Source organism: Danio rerio, chromosome 5 (genome assembly GCF_052040795.2).
Source record: "Danio rerio strain M-AB ecotype USA chromosome 5, GRCz13ab, whole genome shotgun sequence".
In the NCBI taxonomy this organism is placed as follows: Eukaryota; Metazoa; Chordata; class Actinopteri; order Cypriniformes; family Danionidae; genus Danio; species Danio rerio.
Window position 1 is genome coordinate 7,142,501 of NC_141025.1, and position 22,803 is coordinate 7,165,303.

The 22,803-nt window shown below is 35.0% G+C and overlaps 1 protein-coding gene across 11 annotated transcripts in view; it reads right to left on the reverse strand.

The window, feature by feature from the left end:
- Nucleotides 1–22,803, reverse strand: part of msi1a (musashi RNA binding protein 1a) — a 143,354-nt gene that overhangs the window by 47,548 nt on the left and 73,003 nt on the right. For all 11 annotated transcript variants that reach the window (XR_015490175.1, XR_015490176.1, NM_001443418.1 and 8 more), the window contains 1 exon segment: nucleotides 2,242–2,283. Coding sequence is in view for 9 of the 11 variants with exons in the window: in NM_001443418.1 (NP_001430347.1) it covers nucleotides 2,242–2,283 (42 nt within the window). In the remaining 2 variants the exon portion in view is untranslated.

Here is a 22,803-nt window from a genome sequence, read left to right on the forward strand (position 1 = left end):
GATTGAAGGGCTAGCAGCAATCATCTCATGATTAAAGCCACTATAATCTGACAGTAAACTTACAAAGTTGCATTAAAAAAATTGAGAATAAAAGCATTAAAATTTTAAGAAAGAAGTCATTTTTTGTTTTCTCCAGAATAATCTGCAGAATAAAGTGTTCGTTAAACTTTGAAAAGAATTTTGTTTCAAGAAAAACTTCAAGAAAAATTTCAAGAAAATAGTTGATCAATTTCTTTAAAATGTTTAGAATAAACTCATTAAATCTCAAAAAATAAAGTCATCGCTATTTTGAGACAAAAGTTTCAAGAAAATTGAGAAAAACATTCAAATTGGAAAAGAAAAAAAAACGTTAAATCAAGAAAAACGTTCAAATAAAATTAAGGAAAACATTTTAAAAAATGCGAAAATCATGATTCTCAAAATCTCAAAAACTTAAAACATTTTTCTCAAAATTTCATCTCATTTTATTTCAACATTTTTCCTCAAAATTTTCTTTTTTAAAAAACAATGTTTTTTCAACATTTTATTTTGGGATCCTTAAAATTCTACAAGTTTTCTTAGAAAACAAGTTTTAATTTAGAGTTATTATCAACATTTTACACTTAACGGCCACTTTATTTTACTAGTACCGGGTTAAAAGATTCAACAAGGTACTGGAAATATTGCTCAAATATTTAGCTCCATATTGAGATGAGAGCATCACGCAGTTGCTGCAGATTTTTCGGCTGTACATCCATGATGCAAATCTCTCATTCCACCACATCCCAAAGTTGCTCTATTGGATTGAACTCTGGTGACTGTGGAGGCCATTTGAGTACAGTGAACTCATTGTCATGTCCGGGAAACCAGTCTGAGATGATTCACTCTTTATGACATGGTGCATTATATTGCTGGAAGTGGCCATCAGAAGATGGGTACACTGTGGTCATAAAGGGATGGACATGGTCAGCAACAATACTCAGGTAGGCTGTGGCATTGACAAGAAAATATCCTCCAAAATATAGAAATCGAGACTCATCAGAGCAGGCAACGTTTCTTCAATCTTCTGTTGTCCAGTTTTGGTGAGCCTGTGTGAATTGTAGCCTCAGTTTCCTGTTCTTAGCTGACAGGAGTGGCACCTAGTGTGATCTTTTGCTGCTTTAGCCCATCTGCCTCAAGGTTGGACGTGTTGTGTGTTCAGAGATGCTCTTCTGCAGACCTCGGTTGTATCGAGTGGTTATTTGAGTTACTGTTGCCTTTCTATCAGCTGAAACCAGTCTGGCCATTCTTCTCTGACCTCTGGTAACAACAGGGCATTTGCATAAATTCATTAAGTTGCTGCCATGTGATTGGCAGATTAGAAAGTTGCGTTAATGGGATAGGTGCACCCAGTGCTTAATTTTTTAATTGCAAGGTAGCGCATGAAAGTGGAGAAGGGGGAAATTGCAGGGCGTTGGATGGCGGAGGGGTGTCCAGATGAAAGTGCACAGGGTTGGGAAGTCGCAGAAGAAAGTGAAAGCGAGCAGCGGATTAGGGAGGAGGGCGGATGAGGAGGGGGATTGGTAAAATGAGGTTATTTCAAAGGTGCCGGATCCGAATCCAGTATGTTCCGGCACAAATTAAGCCCTGGGTGTACCTATTAAAGTGGCCGGTGAGTGTATTTCTGAATTTTTCTTGAAATTTAAGTTACATTTTTTTAAAGCAAAGGCTTTTTCTTTATTAAATTAGTTACGTTTCTTAAAACATAAACACTTTTTGGAAGTCTTTTCTTGAAAAAAAAAGTATTTTTTTTCTCAGAATTTAAAATAAAATATAATAAATAAAATGTTATATTACAAAATTGAATAAAAAAATCAAAATAAATAAAAATCTAATAAAATATACCAAAATTAAATTATATATTATATTATATAAGTAAAATATGGAGGATCTTTATATATTTGTATGTTTATATACTGTATGTTTTTTTCTGTAAGGATCAAGTCACACTGAAAATATTTTACCTAACTAGATGTCTAGGGTCTATTTAAAGTTTTGTTTACTTCAGGGAAAATGTAACGTGATGTCCACCTTTTAAGCTACTTCAAAGAATATATGATCAAAATAAAGTCAGAATTAGCCGTTACATAAAGTCAACACACGTCTGATGCTGTAAAACGCTCACTATGTTTTCAAGCAGAAGCAGCGTGAGCTTAATGAGAAGTGACGTGTGACGTCTCGACACCTGAGACGACGATAACCTGAACGGAGATTTACACTCACCTTGGGCTGAGCTCGACGTGGAAAAGCCACCTTCGGGTCAATCTGAGGAAAAAAACAAACACAGAGAGACTCACTTAGCATAGGTTAGGTTCCTTTATTTATAGCAGAAGGTAGATTTGTTTTGCAGTCAAGAGTCCTCGTCCATAACACAGTGCCACACAAAAACAACTCACAGAGTGACAACAACAGACAGACATAAAGGCATAAAACAAAGACATCAAGTGTCCAGGCTTCCTAAATAAATGAATAAAGTGTATGATATGTAAAATAAAAACTACTAATTCATATAGGATAGGATGGGATAAACTTTATTTTTCCCCAAGAGGAAATTTGTCTTGGGCAAAAAAAAGGTGCTACAACATTGCTCTAAACCAGGGGTGTCAAACTCAATTCCTGGAGGGCCGAAGCCCTGCACAGTTTAGTTCCAACCCTGCTCCAACACACTTACCTGAAGGTTTCAAACAAGCCTGAAGGACTCAATTAGTTTGATCTGGGGCCTGTTTCAGAAAGGAGGTTAAGTGAAAACTCAGAGTATTTCAACTCTGAAATGAAAGAAACTCTGGGTTTTCTGTTTCAAAATGGCAGGTTTGTTAAACTCAAGAAATCAGGGTAAGTCAAGCCTGTTTCTGAAAGAAAGGTAACTTTAACTCAGAGTCAGTTACAGTGGTAACTTACTCTGTGAATCTAACCTGGTCCGGAGCAGGTTTTATTCTCTAAACTCTGAGTTTCTGTCGGTCTCCTCGCCTTTTTTTTAAGATGAAGCGTATTTCTCGCCTTAGCCTTACATTTCCACACACCTATTTTAGAACTCATTTTGGAGATGCCCATAAAAAAGATTGATGGAAACGTCATGATTCACAGAACTTTTGAAAATACGCATAATAAAACATGTGCATAACTGTAACGTTCGCTGGCAGAACGTATTTTGGATAAGTGTGTGCGTTAGTTTGTATGTGGGCGTGTCGTTTCATGCATGTGTTACAGGTACGAACGGCATTGGAGGATCCACATTTCATGCTGATGACGTTGGCCGCTGACGCTGGGTTTGCGCCACCAATCGCTGGTTGGCGTAGCGTTTAAAAGCCGAGTCCAAACTGCAATGGCGATCTCTCTCTCTCTCTGTCTCTTTCCTTCTCGCCACTTCTCGCTCTTATTCTTTCTGTGGGTCTCTGTGAGGACAGTCTCTCTTGCGAGGGCTAGTCTGAGAGAATGTGTTTTGCTTGTTTAATGCTCTTGTCTAAAGTTTGCGATTTAACAATGTTTGTGAAATTGTCCAGTTAACTGACATGTTTGAGTGATGCCTCGGAGAGGTGTAGGAGTGAGTAAGTCGCGTGATATACATATACAACACTCAGATTGATATTTTGTATAGTTCATTAGGTTCAGGAGAATGTGCTGTTTTCTGCATGTTTTGTTTTTAGTTAGAGCAGTTTAGTTAAGACGTTTGGTACGTTGAAGATGTTTCTTTTCATGCTTTTCTTTTCATATTTAGTTTAGTTTGGTGAAAACAGTTATTGAGTTTTGTTATATTTATTTCTTTGATTTAAGCACATTCAGCTACTTCCTCTCCCCCCAGGTAATTCATTATTTAATCATTGTAAATATTTTTCTTTCACTGTATAATATATTTTCACTGGTTTTCATTGGATATATGGGCAATAAATAATTGCAGTGTTATTTGGTTTTCAGTTTATTTCTTTCTTCATCCGCTTGTCACACACATTAAACTAAAGTATGTTATGTCATCTACTCCTAGTTTAATATTAACATCTAAAAGGACGTAACAATAACTGAGTAGGTTAAACTTTTATTTGATAAGAAAAGATGCGCATAAACTACGAAGTGCACTTAACAAATTACAGTATGTACATTAAAAAAAAAAGGTTTGTTAGAGATGATGATGAAAATGTTTGTGACTGGACAAACCAGCAGACTAAGCACACTGTAGGACATCTTAAATGTTGTTTTAGTCATGCTTAAATGCCTTAACTGTTTCAGTATTAGTGTAAATTATTAATTACCTCAAGGCGTCTGGCTTCAAACGCCCCCACGTGTTCATTGTGTCAATTGTCTTCAGAGGTGCAAGTATTAAATAAAAAATCATTGACGCAGCTTGTTCTACCGCAGTAAATTCTGTTTTTACTGTTGATATTTGCCGCAAGTTAATCAGGAAGTGCCGATTGTGTTCTCTTTGACTCGTTGGATAAAAACGCTGCTTTATTTGCATCTTTTAGGCGTTACTCCAGTTTTGCACAAATTTATATAATAGCCTGTATTTTGATGGAAACACAGCTATTGCCTACATTTTTGTCACACACAGAACAAAGTCCCGTATGAGGCTTGTCCTTTTTTCCATAAATATTTAGCTTAACCTTCAACATGTACTGTTACTAGATTAATAGGGTTATTATTCTTTCTACAAATTATTTTTAGCACTGCTTACCTTCTTAATGTTATATCAACCTCTATCACTTGATCAATAAAAAGGCAGACACACAAGTGCACTGTTAAATCTATTAAAACTGATAAACTGATAAAACTTTGAATGTAAATATGTTGTGACAGTATGGAGTTTCATATGAGAACGATCAGAATGAGCAGTATGGTAATTCTAATAGTTACAATAGATCCACTGTTAATATAGCCTACTCTCATGTCTGTGCTAACGCAGAATGAAGCCAGTGCACTGATGCCCATTCTGACCAATCACAGATGTTTCTGTTGAGCTCCTGAGCACACAGGCATTCAGCTCATGCTGATATGCTCTCTCATTGGCTGCAGCTCGTCACTACATCGGACCACACGTGGGGTTGAGTCGGCCGACTGCTCTGGAATATTTAGCATGCTGAATGTTGGATTTCCGTCTGCGAGGTGTCGGCGATGCGTCAGCGAGCCTCGTTGATGCGTTGCTCAGTAGTTTACACATAAAGAGTGGCGAGCGCCGAGCACCCCCAGATTTCTTCCCGATCTGTCGGCGAGCTCGTTAACTTCCAAATCAGGCTCAAATCAGGCTTAAAATCCTTTAGTGTGAACTAGGCATTACTGAAACAGGCCCCAGGTGTGTTTAAATTAGGGTTGGAACTAAACTGTACAGAGCTGCGGCCCTTTTGGAACTGAGTTTGACACCTTTGACCTAAACAGACAGTAAAAATAAATAAAACAAAACCATTAAGAACAAACAGTTAAGAACATACATTGTTTACAGAATAAGACCGTATTTAAGTATAAATATATAAAACACAGAACCCAGTCAAGTGCAAACGTACTACAGGAACAGTGTTATTGGTAGAGTTCAACAGTTTTATCAAGGTAGGAACAAACGAAAGCTTCAGTCTATTGGTTTCACACATTGTCATTCTCAGTCTTTTTCCTGATGGTAACAGCTGATATTTACTGAAAAGGGGATGTTTAGAATCAGCGCTAATATGTATTGCTCTTCTCATAGCTGCCTGTTCATATAGAGTCTGTATGTGCTTATATTGTTTTAATCCTATTGACCTTATTCTAAAATGCGGAAGTGCGCCTGTTTTTCGCAAGTGTCTTAGAACTTCCGAATCAGTCACCTATGGGAGAAATGACTTGCGCTGCGTCCCAAATGGCACACTATACACTATGCACTCATGCACTATGTACTTATGCACTTACACACTCAACAGGATAGTATATGTATGTAGTGGCGTCCCAAATGGCACACTAATGTTTTTTTACTAAGCGGAAATTTAAACCGTTTCCCTGATGACGTTTGACGGTCGCCAAATCAGTGAAATAAACGACAGAATTATCAAATAATACCTGCCGTGAGTGTTGCCGCATTCACCATCGGGAGGCGCTATAATCACTCTCGTAGAAGAATTTAGCTTTCACCATCCAAAATAAATAAAGTTATTCAACATGTGCGTCCGATAGCTCCGCCCCTTCCGCTACGTAAGCAAACCTGTGGTCGTTGAGTGCGTGAAGTGTCCATCATTACACACTTCATTTTACTGGCTGAATGAGTGCAACATCCGGGTAATTAAAGTGCACTTATTAATTTTTAGAGTTTTCAATGTGAACGCACTACTTACACCATTTATACTACAAAATGGCGTAGAATAGTGCATACGTATGCGATTTGGGACGCAGCTTAGGAATAATAAAAGGCAGAAAATGGTCAAACTACTTGCTCTACAAACAAATGTTTGCATGACTATACAGACCAAGTGGAATAATATAATAAGAAAATATGAAGTTGCAACATCAAGCAGCGTGACGAGCAGTTTTTAACGTCAAAAAATGAATGGAAGTGAATGAGACCGGAAGTCTCGAGTCAAAAAGATTCAAATGGCTGCGCCCGCTCGTCGGCGGAGAATAAGGTGAATAATTTTCATGGCTGTTTTTTGCATATGAACCAATTTATTTTTCAACTAAACAGACAGGTTTCTAAACCAGACTGTGATTCCATAGCGAATAAGACTCTCAAACAAAGCTCGGTTAAAAACCAGCAAGGTATTGCTACCCACCCCATACAATCTCAGCCTTCTTAAAAAATGAAGCCTTAAAATAACTCCTATATTTTCTCTAGGATGCTTTACAATATCAAAATTAGTAGCCCACCTGCACATTTTTTCCTTTTAATATTTCCCAAATTATGTTTAAGGGAGCAAGAAAAATGTATTTCTTGTGTGTCACAAACTCAAATAATGGAGGTGGAGCATCTCTATTTCAAATTTTAAAAAATCATACAAGCATCAGCCAAATACTTCATACTATCAAAGATCAATAAATAATGTTTTTGTATTATATTACAATAATGATACCTAATAGACTTCTGATCAAATACTTTAAGTGCCTGTTTATAAAGTGATTCGACTGATTTTAAAGCTGTTTTACTAGCGTGTCACCAACTAGTAAGACAATGTGTAATATAAGAAAAAATTATGGAGTGCGTAGAAAGTTTTGCTGCTTCTTATTGTTAAACAAACTTTCTAATTGTTAACCAAACAGCAACCAACACCAGCAGTTGCAGAACCACAACATAACCGGATCACATTGAAACACTGTCCCCCTCTCACCCACACACTGCACTACCTATTAGAGTATGTTTTACTTTCGAAATGGGGTATAAAGTCATCCCATTTGGCATTTTAAATTCTTTTGAACATAATAAGGTGTTGCTTGTCAATCATACAACGCTTCTATGTTTCTTCTTGCAGTCAATTAGGGGAAAAATGATCGATAAAAGTGTCATGATAAACTAATAAACATAATAACATAATTAAATAATAAACAGTCGCTGGCAAGCCAGCCGGTTACCCAGTTTGTTTCAGCGTGCGGCATGCATAGACCTCACATGATATCACAAAAGTCCTACCCTCAACATATAAATAAATCCACGCAAATTTTAAAATAAAGGCCTGCACTTAACACAAATTGTACATTTATCTAAAAACAAATTGGGCTCGAAAATGTAACACCTTGTCAGATGGTACTCTGCTGTTATTTTGGGATTTCCGCCTGGATTTTGCCTACCCAAATTTAAAAGCTTCCCAAATTCACATGTAGAAGTGTAAATGCAAAAATTTGGAATCATTTTTAAGAAAACCCTTTGAATTTTCATAAAACTCTATTGAAAGTGTTTAAAATAACTGTTTTTGTTGTCTGTGTTATAATAAACACCTAAAAAAAGAGGCGCTTTTTGTATTTTTTTTTTATGAACTCAAATTTGAAAGTGTACCTTTTAGGTTCTGTGTGGTCTAGTGTGCAGTAATTAATTTAGGTGGTTCCTGCACATGTCTGTAATCATAGGAAAAAAGAAAAATGTCTCTACCATAATCTATGCAAAAGTTACTCCAACTGATGAGAGGTGTTGTACAAGCCACAGGCACCGATCATTGTTTTCATATTTCACTATTCTTTTGTTTGATCAAACATAATTCACTGTGTTTGGACCACATCAGACATATAAAAGGATTACTTATGCACATCACCTCAAAAACAGAGGAGAAATGGCCCTGAAGCGCACAGCATAAGGTGAGAGATGACAGCTGTCTGTGCTATCTGGGGCTGCTTATTGATCATAAATGTATTGTTTTCACTTCTGCGCCATGGAAACACCGCGATTCATTCGGCAACTGTTTGATATGTGAATATAGTTCAGTAAAAAGAATGCTAGAACCGTATGAGCACCGGCAAGAGCTTTCATTTGAGCTATAACTTGTACATGTGTCATATGAAAAATAAGAAACTAAACCAATGTAAAATATCCAGCTTAGGTACCCAAAATACTGTGTATTAAAGAGTAAATAACTTTTGTACAGTGGAATAAAAACCAAAGTAATGCATATTTGCATAAAATATAGATTCTACACTTTCAAACGAAACCACTTAAGGGGGTCTGTTGCAATGCTAGCCCTTTAAATCTTAAAGCGAAAGTCGATGACAACACGGACCCGCGGAGTTTAACTGGTTAATGCCCTTAATTTGGGCTAATTTCATTTACTACCTTTTACAACCCCGCGGACACCCTGAATATGCAAACTCTACACAGAAATGCAAACTGACCCAACCAGGATTAGAACCAGCGACCTTCTTGCTGTGAGGCGACAGTGCTAACCACCGAGCCAATGAGTCACCTAAATTATTTAATAATATTTCAAAATAAATAGAAAATATTACTTTAAATCGTACTAACTAATGCAGTATAACTTCTTAAATTATATCTGCAATAAAAACATAATCACATTTATAACAGAGTGAAGATCAATGCTGAATACACTAGTCAAGCAGAATCTGCCTTTGACTTGATTTGCTCACCAAAGTCTTCATTGTCAGGCGTCGGCAGGTACATTTAAACCAAATTTGATGTATTTACACCATTCAATTGAAACATTTATTTCAGTAAGCTTTTAACAATAAAACAAACAAGGGGTGACATTAAATTTGAGTTAACAATCTCGAAAATATTCCTAGTTTGGGCACTAGTTTGGGCATCTCTGGTCTAAAGTTTTAAGGGAACCCAAGCTCATTCTAGAAACGTAGCCCCGCGGACGTTTCTGGAGACCGCGATTTACGTGGCCGGAGGTACGTACGGACGCATTTAGTTTTTTTTCGAGCGAACGCTGCGGGGCGGTGTGGCGCCACTCCGCTCCTCCTTTTCGCGCTCACTGGCCGACGGCTCGCCTCCGAGTGGAGGGCTTTCCCGCTTCAACCAGTTTGTCCGCTTAGCTCACAGCGTTGCGTCGGCGGAGCGGAGGCCCCGGAGGAGGAGGAGGAGCCGGCCGCGGGGACGACGACCGGGATTGAGTCCGGGGAACAGCGGTTCCGGAAATCAGGTAAGACGAAAAACAGAATCCGAAAAATAAGGGCGAGAACACAGCGGGATCCGAAAAACTTTTGCTTTTTTTTTTTTTTTCTGGACGGCTTTTACAAACCGTCGCTCGGGTTTAGGGAAGGAGGAGGAGGAGGAAGAGAAGGGCGGCCGGGTCAGCCGATCCGGCGGCTTTTCGCGCGAGAACAGCGCAGGCGCGAATGGCGCGTGCTCCCGAGAGGCGCCTGAGACGCGAAAAAACGCGCACAGCGGCCTCTCGCGGATCCACGAAAACAAAAAACACTCGAATACGTACCTCCCGGGACGTATCTCGCGGTCCGCAGAAACATTTGCGGGGCTACGTTTCCCCAATGAGCCCGGGTTGTTTTAAGGATATATAAAACCTGTGTTTGTTTAAATTCACCAAAAATTATTTAAAAAATAAATAAAAATATTCACTGAGAGTTGCATCACATTTTTAATGGAGAATTTACAAATTTTTTTAGTTCAGTCTACACTGTAAACACTATCTGTTAATAAACAGTTTGTTATCAGTGTTTTCTGTGTATTTACAGCTGTGAATTGCATTATGGGATGTTGATCTCTGCTCTGTCGACTTTTGATGTTGAAAATTCAACTCTACAGTTTAACAAAGTGACTTTTATTGACATTTTAGTAGTTTGAATCAGATAATGTACAAGAAATAATAATATATAGAGAAAAAAGTCAAAAATAACAGAAAATGCGCTGGCAGCTTATTTCAAGGTGTTTGTACTGTAATATAAAACATCAACACAGACAATATATCACTGCAAACTGTTAAAAATGATCATAAAAGTCACTTTTTTGAACTTTTCAAGGTTAAAAGTTGCTGGAAGAAAGATTAAGATCTCGTAATGCAACTCAAAAGCAGAAATAAACAGGGAAAAATAAAACATAAATCCCAAAATACAAAAAGACTGATAATTTGCAGATATTTTTTACAGTGTGCACATGCTAAATGTGAGATATTTAGTTTAATTTATAAGTGCTTTTTTTTGTTGATTCATGTAATGAAACCGTTTCAACACACTGTTTTACTTAAGCAATATTCACAAAGTAAAGTCCGGCTTGCAGAACCTGGCAGAAAATGAAAGCTATCACAACAGACAAATCCTCTAAAATATTTCAGAAAGGAATTACATTAAACTCCCAGTAACAGTTCAAGCTGATGTGGAATCATCTGACCAATGCAAGTCATGTGAAAAATAATACTGAATTAAACATCTTTACAGGTTGTGCGCACAAAATAAAGCACTTCAATATGAAATCATTAAACCATTTTTGCAACTACCTGTTTAAAATGAGCTGAATCAACACATTTCTTGAGTTTTTTGGGGGGGACAACTTAATTGCTTCATGTTCAATGCACTTAAATTTGTAAAAAGTCAACTTAATTGATGTGTGGTAGGACAGCATAAAGTAATCTGCATTGTTTACAGTGTAGTTTAATTAATGTCTAACATCTAAAGTTTTGTTTGAGCGCATTGAAACTGATTAATGAAACAAACTGCTGAATGCAGTGGGAAAAGAAAATCAGTCCCCCTTTATATTGTCGCTTATACCTGTGAACTTACACAGTAACAAAATGTGTAAGTAGTAAGTAACTACAGGGTATGTACACACTGGTACATAGTATTTACTTGTGTATTACTGGTGTAACTACACACATGTAACAACACAATAGTATGTGTAAGTTTAAATGTGTATCAGGACATTAATAACACAATATTTGGTAAACTACCCCTTTAATGTAGTGTAAAATTGTCAAAAATGACTGTGTAATATGTAAAACCTAAGCCTTTCTGCAACTGTTTAACAACAGCAAACTTGTCAAAAAGTATAAGTGTATATAGAAATATACAAAATGCCTTATGCTTTTATGTTGTTTTAAGGTAAATTGTAGAATCACATCAGTAATTCACATTAAAGCGGTAGTTTACCAAAGATTGTGTTATTAATGTATAAACATAAAATAAATTAAGTAAAGTAAATAAATAACAAAAACATTTAATAAAATAAATTAAATAAAGTAAATAAATAACAATAAAATAAATTAGGTAAAGTAAATAAATAACAATAAAATAAATTAAGTTAGGTAAATAAATATCAATGAAATAAAATAAATAAGGTAAATAAATAACAACAAAATAAAATAAAATAAATTAAGTAAAGTAAATAAATAACAAAAACATTTAATAAAATAAATTAAATAAAGTAAATAAATAACAATAAAATAAATTAGGTAAAGTAAATAAATAACAATAAAATAAATTAAGTAAAGCAAATAAATAACAATAAAATAAAATAAATTAGGGCAAGTAAATAAATAACAATTAAATAAAATAAATTAAGGTAAAAAAATAACAATAAAATAAAAAATTAAGTGAAGTAAATAAATAATAGTAAAATAAAATTAATTAAGTAAAGTAAATAAATACCAAAAAATAAAATAAATTAGGTAAAGTAAAAAAATAACAATAACATAAAATAAATTAGGTAAAGTAAATAAATAGCAATAAAATAAAATAGGTAAAGCAAATAAAATACAATAAAAAATTATTAAGTAAATAAATAACAACATAATAAAATAAAATAAATTAAGTAAAGTAAATAAATAACAATAAAATAATATAAATTAAGTAAATAAAATAAATTACAATAAAATAAATTAAGTAAAGTAAACTAAAATAAACAAAAATATTGAAAACAAATAACAATTAAAAAAATAACATAAAAAACAATATAATATAATATAATATAATATAATATAATATAATATAATATAATATAATATAATATAATTAAAGCAGCAGCAGCTACCTAGAGCAGTCTATGTGAGAAAAGAAAAATATGTATGAGCTTTTCATTCAGCCTCCCGGATTTGTTCATTAAGATTTCCCAGCAGAATTCAGCTTTATGAAACAATCAACAACAGAAATGATCAGCAGCAGCATCACCCATTAGCACCACTAAACCCACACTAGACAAGACTATTCCCATCCTACAACTAAACCAGCTCTAACCAGCCAATGCCATGCTGTTATATGCTCTGCCATAGATCTAAACCACCAGCTAGATTCAGATGTACACTATTAGTGCAGACTCTACTGTTGTCTATGGTTTTAGTGCTAAGATTTATTCAGCTCAGAATCTCTAGACCAGACTCATAGTCACCTTTTGATCGCAAACCTTGTCCAAACCTGTTTATAAAAATACCAAACACACACAAACACATCATGTGAAAAGATCAAATCAAAATCATCAGTTTTGATAAATAAATCAGTTATTAGAAATGAGTTATTAAAACTATTATGACTAAAAATGTGTTGAAAACAATCTTATCTCCGTTTAACAGAAATTGGGGGGAAAGTAAACAGGGGGGCTAATAATGCAGGGGGGCTAATAATTCTGACTTCAACTGTACATAATTACATACTTAACTGTATAATAATATTAGCCTTAATGGGAAATTGGTATTAGTTTATTTTTATTATTTTATTAGTGATGTTTAACACATCAGCAAGGAAATTCCTTACACAGAATTTACTATTATATTTTTTTCTTCTGTAGAAAGGCTTTTATTCTTTTTGTTTTGCTGGAATAGAAGCTGTTTTTAATTTTTATAAATATTTCTTCAACTGTAAATTATAAAACAAAATTAAATTAAATTAAAATTAAGTAAAGTAAAATAAATAAATAAATGAAATAAAAATAAAATAAACAAAACAAAAATAATAAAAAAATTAAAGTAAATTAAATAACATTAAAGTAAAGTTTAAAAAATAAATAAAATAAAAATAAATAAAAATAAAAAGTAAAATAAAACAATGAATAAAAATAAAGCAATGCAAAATAAATAAAAAATAAAATAAAGTAAAATAAAATAAATAAAAAGAAAATAAAAATAAAAAGTAAAACAACACATTAAAAATAAAAAAAATAAGTAATGTTAAATGAATGAAAAATAAAATGAAGTAAAATTAAATTAAAGTAAAGTAATAAAAACTAAATATAATTTATAAAAAAATACAAATAAATAAAATATATGTATATATATATGGTTGAAGTCAGAATTATTAACCCCCCTTTATATATATATATATATATATATATATATATATATATATACATATATATATATATATATATATATATATATATATATATATATATATATATATATATATATATATATATATATATATATATATATATATATATATATATTTTCCCAAATGATGTTTAACAGAGCAAGGAAATTTTCACAATATGTCTGATAATAATTTTTCTTCTGGAAAAAGTCTTATTTGTTTTATTTCGACTAGAATAAAACCTGCCTAGTTAACCTAATTAACCTAGTTAAGTCTTTAAATGTCACTTTAAGCTGTAAAGAAGTGTCTTGAAAAATATCTAGTCAAATATTATTTACTGTCATCAAGGCAAAGATAAAATAAATCAGTTCTTAGAAATGAGTTATTAGAAATGAGCCTATATATATTTAGGCAAAAATAAAATATATTAACACAGCATTTATAATATAGAGAAATTATAGTAATATACATATTTCTTCAACTGTATAATTAGACATTCCAAAAATAAATTAAATTAAAGTAAATTAAATTAAATTAAAGTAAGGGGCAGCACGGTGGCGCAGTGGATAGAATGATCCCCTAACAGCAAGAAGGTAACTGGTTCCAGCCTTGGCTGGGTTAGCTGGCATTTCTGTGTGGAGTTTGCATGTTCCCCCCGTGTTGGTGTGGGTTTCCTCCGGGTGCTCAGGTTTCCCCCACAGTCCAAACACATGCGCTGTAGGTGAACTGAATAAACTAAATTGTCCATAGTGTATGTGTATAAATGAGAGTGTATGGCTGTTTCCTAGCGATGGGTTGCAGCTGGAAGGGAATCCACTGCGTAAAACATGTGCTGGATAATTTGGTGGGTTTCATTCCGCTATAGCCACCCCCGATTAATAAAGGGACTAAACAGAAAAGAAAGTGAATAATTGAATAAACATTCAAGAAAACTAAAATAAATAAAAATATATATATTTTTTAGGATTATTTGATAAACAGCAAGTTCAAAATGGCAGTCTTTATTTACAATATAAATCTTTTGCAGCATCATAAATGCTGTCACTTTTGATCAGTGAAAATATTACCTCCAACAGAAAAAAAACTCTTAATAAATCAGTGTGTCAGATTAATAACAACTAGAAAACTCTCTACTATGATGATTTCAGTGTTTCTGTGGTGTGTGTATTACATACATTCATTATGTGATAGAAACAAAACTATACAAAACAATTTTGTTACATAGATTTTTTTTCATAGATGTAATTTGTATCATACACATATACACTTAATATATCTAAATATAAATAAACATTTTCTGAAAAACATGCATGCCTATATGTATACAGTATATACACTCACCGGCCATTTTATTAGGTACCTATCCACCTGTCAAACTCCTCATTAAACACAAATTTCTAATCAGCCAATCACATGGCAGCAACTCAATGAATCTAGGCATGTAAACATGGTCAAGACGATCTGCTGCAGTTCAGACCGAACATCAGAATGGGATAAAAAGGTGATTTAAGTGACTTTGAACGTGGTATGGTTGTTAGTGCCAGTCGGGCAGGTCTGAGTATTTCAGAAACTGCTGATCTACAGGGACTTTCACGCACCAACATCTCTAGGGTTTACAGAGAATGGTCTGATAAAGAGAAAATATCCAGCCAGTGGCAGTTCTGTGGACGCAAATGCCTTGTTGATGTCATAAAGCAGGAATCATCTCGGGCTGGTTTCTTGAACATGACAATGAGTTCACTGTACTCAAATGGCCTCCACAGTCATCAGATCTCAATCTAATAGAGCACCTTAGGTATTTGGTGGAAAGGAAGATTCGCATCATGGATGTGCAGCCAACAAATCTGCAGCAACTGTGTGATCATGGTATCATGCTATCGTGGACCAAAATCTCTGAGGAGTATTTCCAGTAGCTTGTTGAATCTACGCCACGAAGGAATAAGGCAGTTCTGAAAGCAAAAGTAGTTCCAACCTGGAAATAGTAAGGTGTACCTAATAAAATGGCCGGTGAGTGTATATTTATATATACATAATAAATATACACAGTACAAACATATATATTATGCCAAAAGAAACTTTAAATTGGGATGAGATTAATCGCAATTCAGCACTAATTCAAATAAATAGAATTATAGCACCTATCAGACGCCACTCTATCCAAAGAAATTGCCATCGGCCTCAAACAAAACCCAAATCGATCAACCTCTCACTAAAATCCAGCAACTATACTGTCTTTCTAGCTTTCCGAATCTTTCATAAGATCGGAGAAATAACAGAAACTAAAAAAAGAGGTCAGAAATGAGAGCGCTACAGCTTTTATTATTGGACCGAAAGAATAAACTGACAGAAACACAAGTGTGTGTGTGTGAGTTTTGCTGAAGGCTACTCCTTTTACAGGTTACTGGAACAGATCTGTTTCCAAACATTCAGCGAGACAATCCTCTTTTCAGGCCTGAGGGCAGGCAAAACCCAACATCCCAACATCCAATCTCTGCCCCGCACAGAGAGGAGGAGAAACACACACAGACACACACAGAGAACAAATTAATCAGCACCAAACACTGCAGAAAAACTGAATGAACACAACAAAAGACGAGAGAGAGAGAGAGAGAGAGAGAGAGAGAGAGAGAGAGACACACACACACACACACACACACACACAATCAACACCCTGAGCTTTTCACTAGCAGGTTTTGTTTTAGCTGAATCACTTGCTGTGTGTGTGTGTGTGTGTGTGTGTGTGTGTGTGTGTGTTTGTGTGTGTGTGTGTGTGTGTGTGTGTGTGTGTGTGTGTGTGTGTGTGTGTGTGTGTCAGGAAGCCCCCTCTGCTTTCATTAATTATGAGGACAAAGATGAACCCCAAACAGATGGGACGGAGAGAGGTCCACCCCCTCGTGAGCGCGCACACACACTCACTCACACACACACACACAAAAACTCACTAAAACTCACATATACACACTCACGCAAACTTACTCGCTCGCTCACTAGCACACACACATGCAAACGTCGCATACACAAACTCATCGACACTCACATAAACTCATTTTCTTGCTTACCAACACACACCTCACACACAAACGTGACACACACAATCTCATTGACTCACAAACGCTCACACAATCTCATTCACTTGCTCTATAATGCACACACACACGCCAGACACACAAACTTATTCACTTGCTCTCTAACACACACACACACACACACTCACTGACACTCACAAACATACACTCACAAACTAATTCACTTGCTCACACACACACACACTCACTGACACTCACATACATACACTTACGAACAAAAACTCATTCGCTCGCTCACTAGCACTCACACTCAAACACACACACTCACAAACACTCACACAAACTCACCTGCTCGCTCACTAACACATGCAAACGTCACAATCACAACCTCATTCTCTTGCTCACTAACACACCACACACACAAACATGACACACACAATCTCATTGACTCACATACGCTCACACAATCTTATTCACTTGCTCACTAATGCACACACACGCCACACACACACACACACACACGCCACACACACACACACAAACTCATTCACTTGCCACTAACACACTCTAACACACACACACGCACGCACGCACACACACACACACACTCACTCACTCACTGACACTCACATACATACGCTTACTTACATAGCTCATTCGCTCGCTCACTAGCACTCACAAACTCATAGACACTCACACAAACTCATTCGCTCACTCACTAACACACACACACACACACACAACTCTACATTCACTACACACAATACGGAAACAAATCAAACCACAGCACATGTAAACTTCATATTCACTTGTTTATCAGTTTCCACATCACAAAACTAGACTTCGGACAGTTTTTCACACTTGTGAATGAGGCCATAAAACTCCCAAGAATATCATAAATTAAAAAAAAAAAACATTAGTTCTCATAATCTAAAATAAGATATTGTTAAATAAAATCTCAAATCCGAATCCACTTTTGCTGTTTTACAGTTTTTCTCGATTGCTTGGATGCAGTTGTCAACTGAAACTCCACATTTTCAAAACAGTTAACACACTGGCCTAAACAGCAGCACTCATGGTCAAAATGACACATTTTGCTTGCAAAAGGCACATATCGTGTCAAAACATTTAACATATGCAACAAAAGCTAGTTTTACCTTCAAACAACACAACTTGCAAACAAGTATATGAGCTCTTTCAATTAATCATTACACAATGGACAACAAAATACAAAATACAGAACTCAGTGCACCACCATTGCTTGCCATTGTAGCTTATAGCCAATGGCATTTGTTGTCTCTATTTGGGCTGTCAAATTCGCCTTTTTGCAAAGAATTGCATCCAGAATAAGAAATGCTTTGATTGAATATATATTGAATTCATGACATTTTTTAAACTGTGGCTGAAAACTGAAATACTGTATATAAAAAAACAGACAAAAGTAATAAAATACTGTAAATATTAGAGAAAACACATGTAAACTAATATACAGTCAAATCTATTGGGAGTATAGGACATAGCCATACTGACCTCCTCCATCAATGCTGGCACAGAACAACACAGACCTTCCATCGTTTATATAAGGTTTGCAGAATGATGGCTAATTGAAGATTTGTGTGAAGGAGTGTCAAACCGGTGCTTCAGTGATTTCATACTGATGTTGGTAGTTTTTAATAGTTAGGAATAGATGGTTTCTGTTTGGTTACCAAAACTAAAACAATGGAGTTTGGACTGCTTGAATGACATCTGTGTTAACTGTTTGGAAAAATGGTAGGGAAAATGTGTCAACCCAATGAAAAAGGGTTTAAACATTTGCAAGACCGGTCCTCTGCTCTGCTGGGATAGTGATAATGAAAATGAAGAGGAACCTAGTTTCTTTAACCAGGTCAAAGCAAACTAGAAAAACTGTAAGGATGGAAAAATAGAGTTTGCGCCACGACGCATGGTCTAACACGGTTGAGCTTATTCTCTTAATGAGTTCTGGATGTGTTTTGAGCATAAACCAATCAGAGTCTCATCTCTCATTCCCTTTAAGAGTCAGTTGCATCACACCATGGTGCATTTGCTATTTACCTGCCGGGCTTTGTAAATAGAAAAACGGAACTTAACCGAACTGTTTTTTCACTTCACAAGACTCAGTTAAACAGAACATCTGCCATTTGAGAGCCTCCTCCATTCAACCTCTTTACTTTCTCTTTACTTTTACTCTTTACTTTACTCCTTTACTTTGGTGGAGTAAGGAAACAGTGTTGTACGCACTCCGCCGAAGACATCCATTAGCCTACATATTTAATTTCGCTTGTTAAGCACAAAGATTTGTTTAAAACTATTTCTTAATACAGTTCTAATTTCCAGCACACAAATAAATGAACAATAATAATGACGTGTGCTCATTATTCATATTCAAAGTTATATCCAAACACACGACTGTTCTTATGCTCCATATGGTGATGCAGACGTCTCCAAAACCTGACAGATGGAGAAATCTAAACCTGTTCTTATTAAAACAAATATAAATATGCATATAATTAATAATACTAATAATAATAACATTATATAAAAGCAAACTGCCATGAATAAACTGAAAAAGCCCCCTGAGATGAAGACATGGAGGCAGTGGTTTTTATATTTATGAAGAAAATAATATTTTTGATCCTTTAATAGTTTTCATATGTATAGATATTTGTGTATTGCTGTACATCCTGTGTGTATTAAGTAATGTGTAAGCGTCTGGTCCGGCATAGGTGCATAACTAACGCACTCTGCGCTGGACTTTAGAGCAGCTTTTAGTTGGTCAGTCGTGCACATCCATGAGTCCACAAAGAGGAGCAAATGGATTTACTATTTAAACAACATAGCGAAAAACAAGAAAATTAGGGTTGCGCTGACCTGAAAATAGCAACAGATTACACAGTACACGTCTTGCGCCTTGTTGCGGCAGGTGTATGATAGGGCCCCTAAAATCTAATGAAATAAAATAAAATGTCATAAAATAAAAAATTAATTGAATAAAATGTCATAAAATAATAAAACAAAATGTCATAAAAGAAAAGAAAATAATAACATAAAATGCCGTCAAAATTCCATGAAATAAAATAAAAAATTAAATGTCAAAAAATTTCATAAAATAATAAAACAAAATGATATAAAATAATAAAAGAAAATATCATAAAAATTTAAATAATAACAAAATGTAGTCAAAATTTCCTGAAATACAATAATAAAATCTCATAAAATTAAAATAATGAAATAAACTCTCAAAATATAAAAAATAATTTAACATTGTTTTATTAAATGTCATAAAATAATAAAGGAAAATGTCATAAAATAAATAATAACAAAAAATGTCATCAAAATTTCATGAAATAAAATAACAAAATCTCATAAAATCAAAAAAAAAAATTACTTAAAATGTTATAAAATAATAGAATAAAATGTCATAAAATAGTAAAAGAAAATGTCATAAAATAAAATAAAACAATAACATAAAATGTCGTCAAAATATCCTGAAATAAAATAATAAAATCTCATAAAACAAATAATAAAATAAAATCTCATAAGGGTGATGCAGTGGCGCAGTAGGTAGTGCTGTTGCCTCACAGCAAGAAGGTCGCTGGTTTGAACTTCAGCTCAGTTGGCATTTCTCTGTGGAGTTTGCGTGTTCTCCCTGCGTTCGCGTGGGTTTCCTCCAGGTGCTCCGGTTTCTCCCACAGTCCAAAGACATGCGGTACAGGTGAATTGGGTAGGCTAAATTGTCTGTAGTGTATGAGTGTGTGAATGTGCGTGGATGTTTCCCAGAGATGGGTTGCGGCTGGAAGGGCATCCACTGCGTAAAAAAATGCTGGATAAGTTGGCGGTTCATTCCACTGTGGCAACCCCGGATCAATAAAGGGACTAAGCTGACAAGAAAATGAATGAATGAAAAATCTCATAACATTTTATAAAATAATCAAATAAAATTGTGAAATAAAATGTCATAAAATAAAAACGACACTGACTTTTGAGAATGTAGGTTTAGGCTATACTGCATATAATAGTGATCCAAAATTAAAAAAAAAAAAAAAAAACATATGAATAAAAGAATATTCAGCCATTATGATATGATTCATAATCAATATTTCTATGATCATTACTATTCAGACAGTGTGAAACTGAAAGCACTGTTGTGTATATGAGACCGGGCCATCAAGGTCACTGTGCATGAGCGAACAATGGCAAAGCAATTAGCTAACGATGCTTGTTAATGAGGCTCAACAACCCCACACCGCGACCAAGATGGAACAAAGGTGAGTGTGTGTGTGTGTGTGTGTGTGTGTGTGTGTGTGTGTGTGTGTGTGTGTGTGTGTGTGCGCTGACACCATGCTAAATCTCAGGAGAGGCTTTGGCTTCAGCCATGTTGCTGCCTCGGAAATGCAATCCAGTTTGTTTCCCTCAATCCGATTAGTTGCTTTGGCGATCCATACTAATTACAGACAGGGAATTTTCTCTCTCTCTCTCTCTCTCTTTCTCTCTCCCTGTCTGTGTCCTGTGGCCCGAACCTCCTCATGCTGTCAGCGTTTGACAGCTAATCTCCAAAATCTACCGCTAAACCATCATACACCTCAATGACGCACTCAAGGCCTCCAACGGTCATCTGTAGCATTTCAAGAGCCATTCTTGACGACTCGCAACACAGGACGTGCCTTACTCTTCAATTACGGACTTCTGTTTTTGATCCAAAACATTGCAAACAGTGGAGCTTTACAATTTAAAGCTCCTATGATTGGTCAGGATGGGATTATGCAAAGGTGTTAGTTTGATCGTGTTGGTGTAGATCAGTAGCAGGCGAAGGGTTCAAAAATATAAGAGTCATTAAAGTAATTCAGAGTCGACTCTTTACTTTTGAGAGCCAATATTATACCTCAGTGGCATTTAAAGAGTCATTCTTGATGACACACAACACAGGACGGGCTCTACTCTTAAATTATGGACTGCTGTTTTTGAATAACAACACTGCATACAGTTGAGCATTATAAAGCTCCTGTGATTGGTCAGGTTGGGTTTATGCAAAGGTGTTACTTTGATCGTGTTGGTGTAGATCGGTAGCAGGCGAAAGATTAAAAAATATAACGTGTCATTAAAGTGATTCAGAGTCGACTCTTTCTTTTGAGAGCCGATATTACTCCTCAGTAGCAGTTAAAGAGTCGTTCTTGACGACACGCAACACAGGACGGGCTCTACTCTTCAATTATGGACTTTGTTTTTAAACCACAACACTGCAAACAGTTGAGCCTTACAATTTAAAACTCCTGTGATTGGTCAGGATGGGTTTATGCAAAAGTGTTAGTTTGATCGTGTTGGTGTAGATCGGTAGCAGGCAAAAGATTCAAAAATAAAACGAGCATTAAAGTGATTCAGAGTCGACTCTTTACTTTTGAGAGGCAATATTATACCTTAGTGGCATTTTCTATCTGTCTGTCTATCTGTCTGTCTGTCTGTCCATCCATCCATCCATCTATTTATTTATTTATTTATTTTTAATTATTTATATTTATTTGTATCTACCTGTTTATTTATTTATATTTATTTGTATCTATCTGTTTGTTTGTTTGTTTATTTATACTTATTTATCTGTCTGTCTGTCTGTCCGTCCCTCCATCTGTCCGTCCGTCCGTCCGTCCATCCATCCATCCATCCATCCATCCATCCATCCATCCATCCATCCATCCATCTATCTGTTTATTTATTTATTTATATTTATTTATATTTATTTGTATCTATCTATCTATCTATCTATCTATCTATCTATCTATCTATCTATCTATCTATCTATCTATCTGTTTATTTATTTATTTTTATTTATTTATATTTATTTGTGTCTGTCTGTCTATCTATCTATCTATCTATCTATCTATCTATCTATCTATCTATCTATCTATCTATCTATCTATCTATCTATCTATCTATCTATTTATTTATGGGGTAAACATGAATGAGCGAAAACATCAGCAGATATTTATTCAGGATTTGATCACTCTGTGATTGATACAACTTGTAGTACATGGCTAAATGAACATGGGAGCTGAATGTGCAATAAAACAAAGGAAGCAATTTAAGGAATGAATGAACACACAAATTG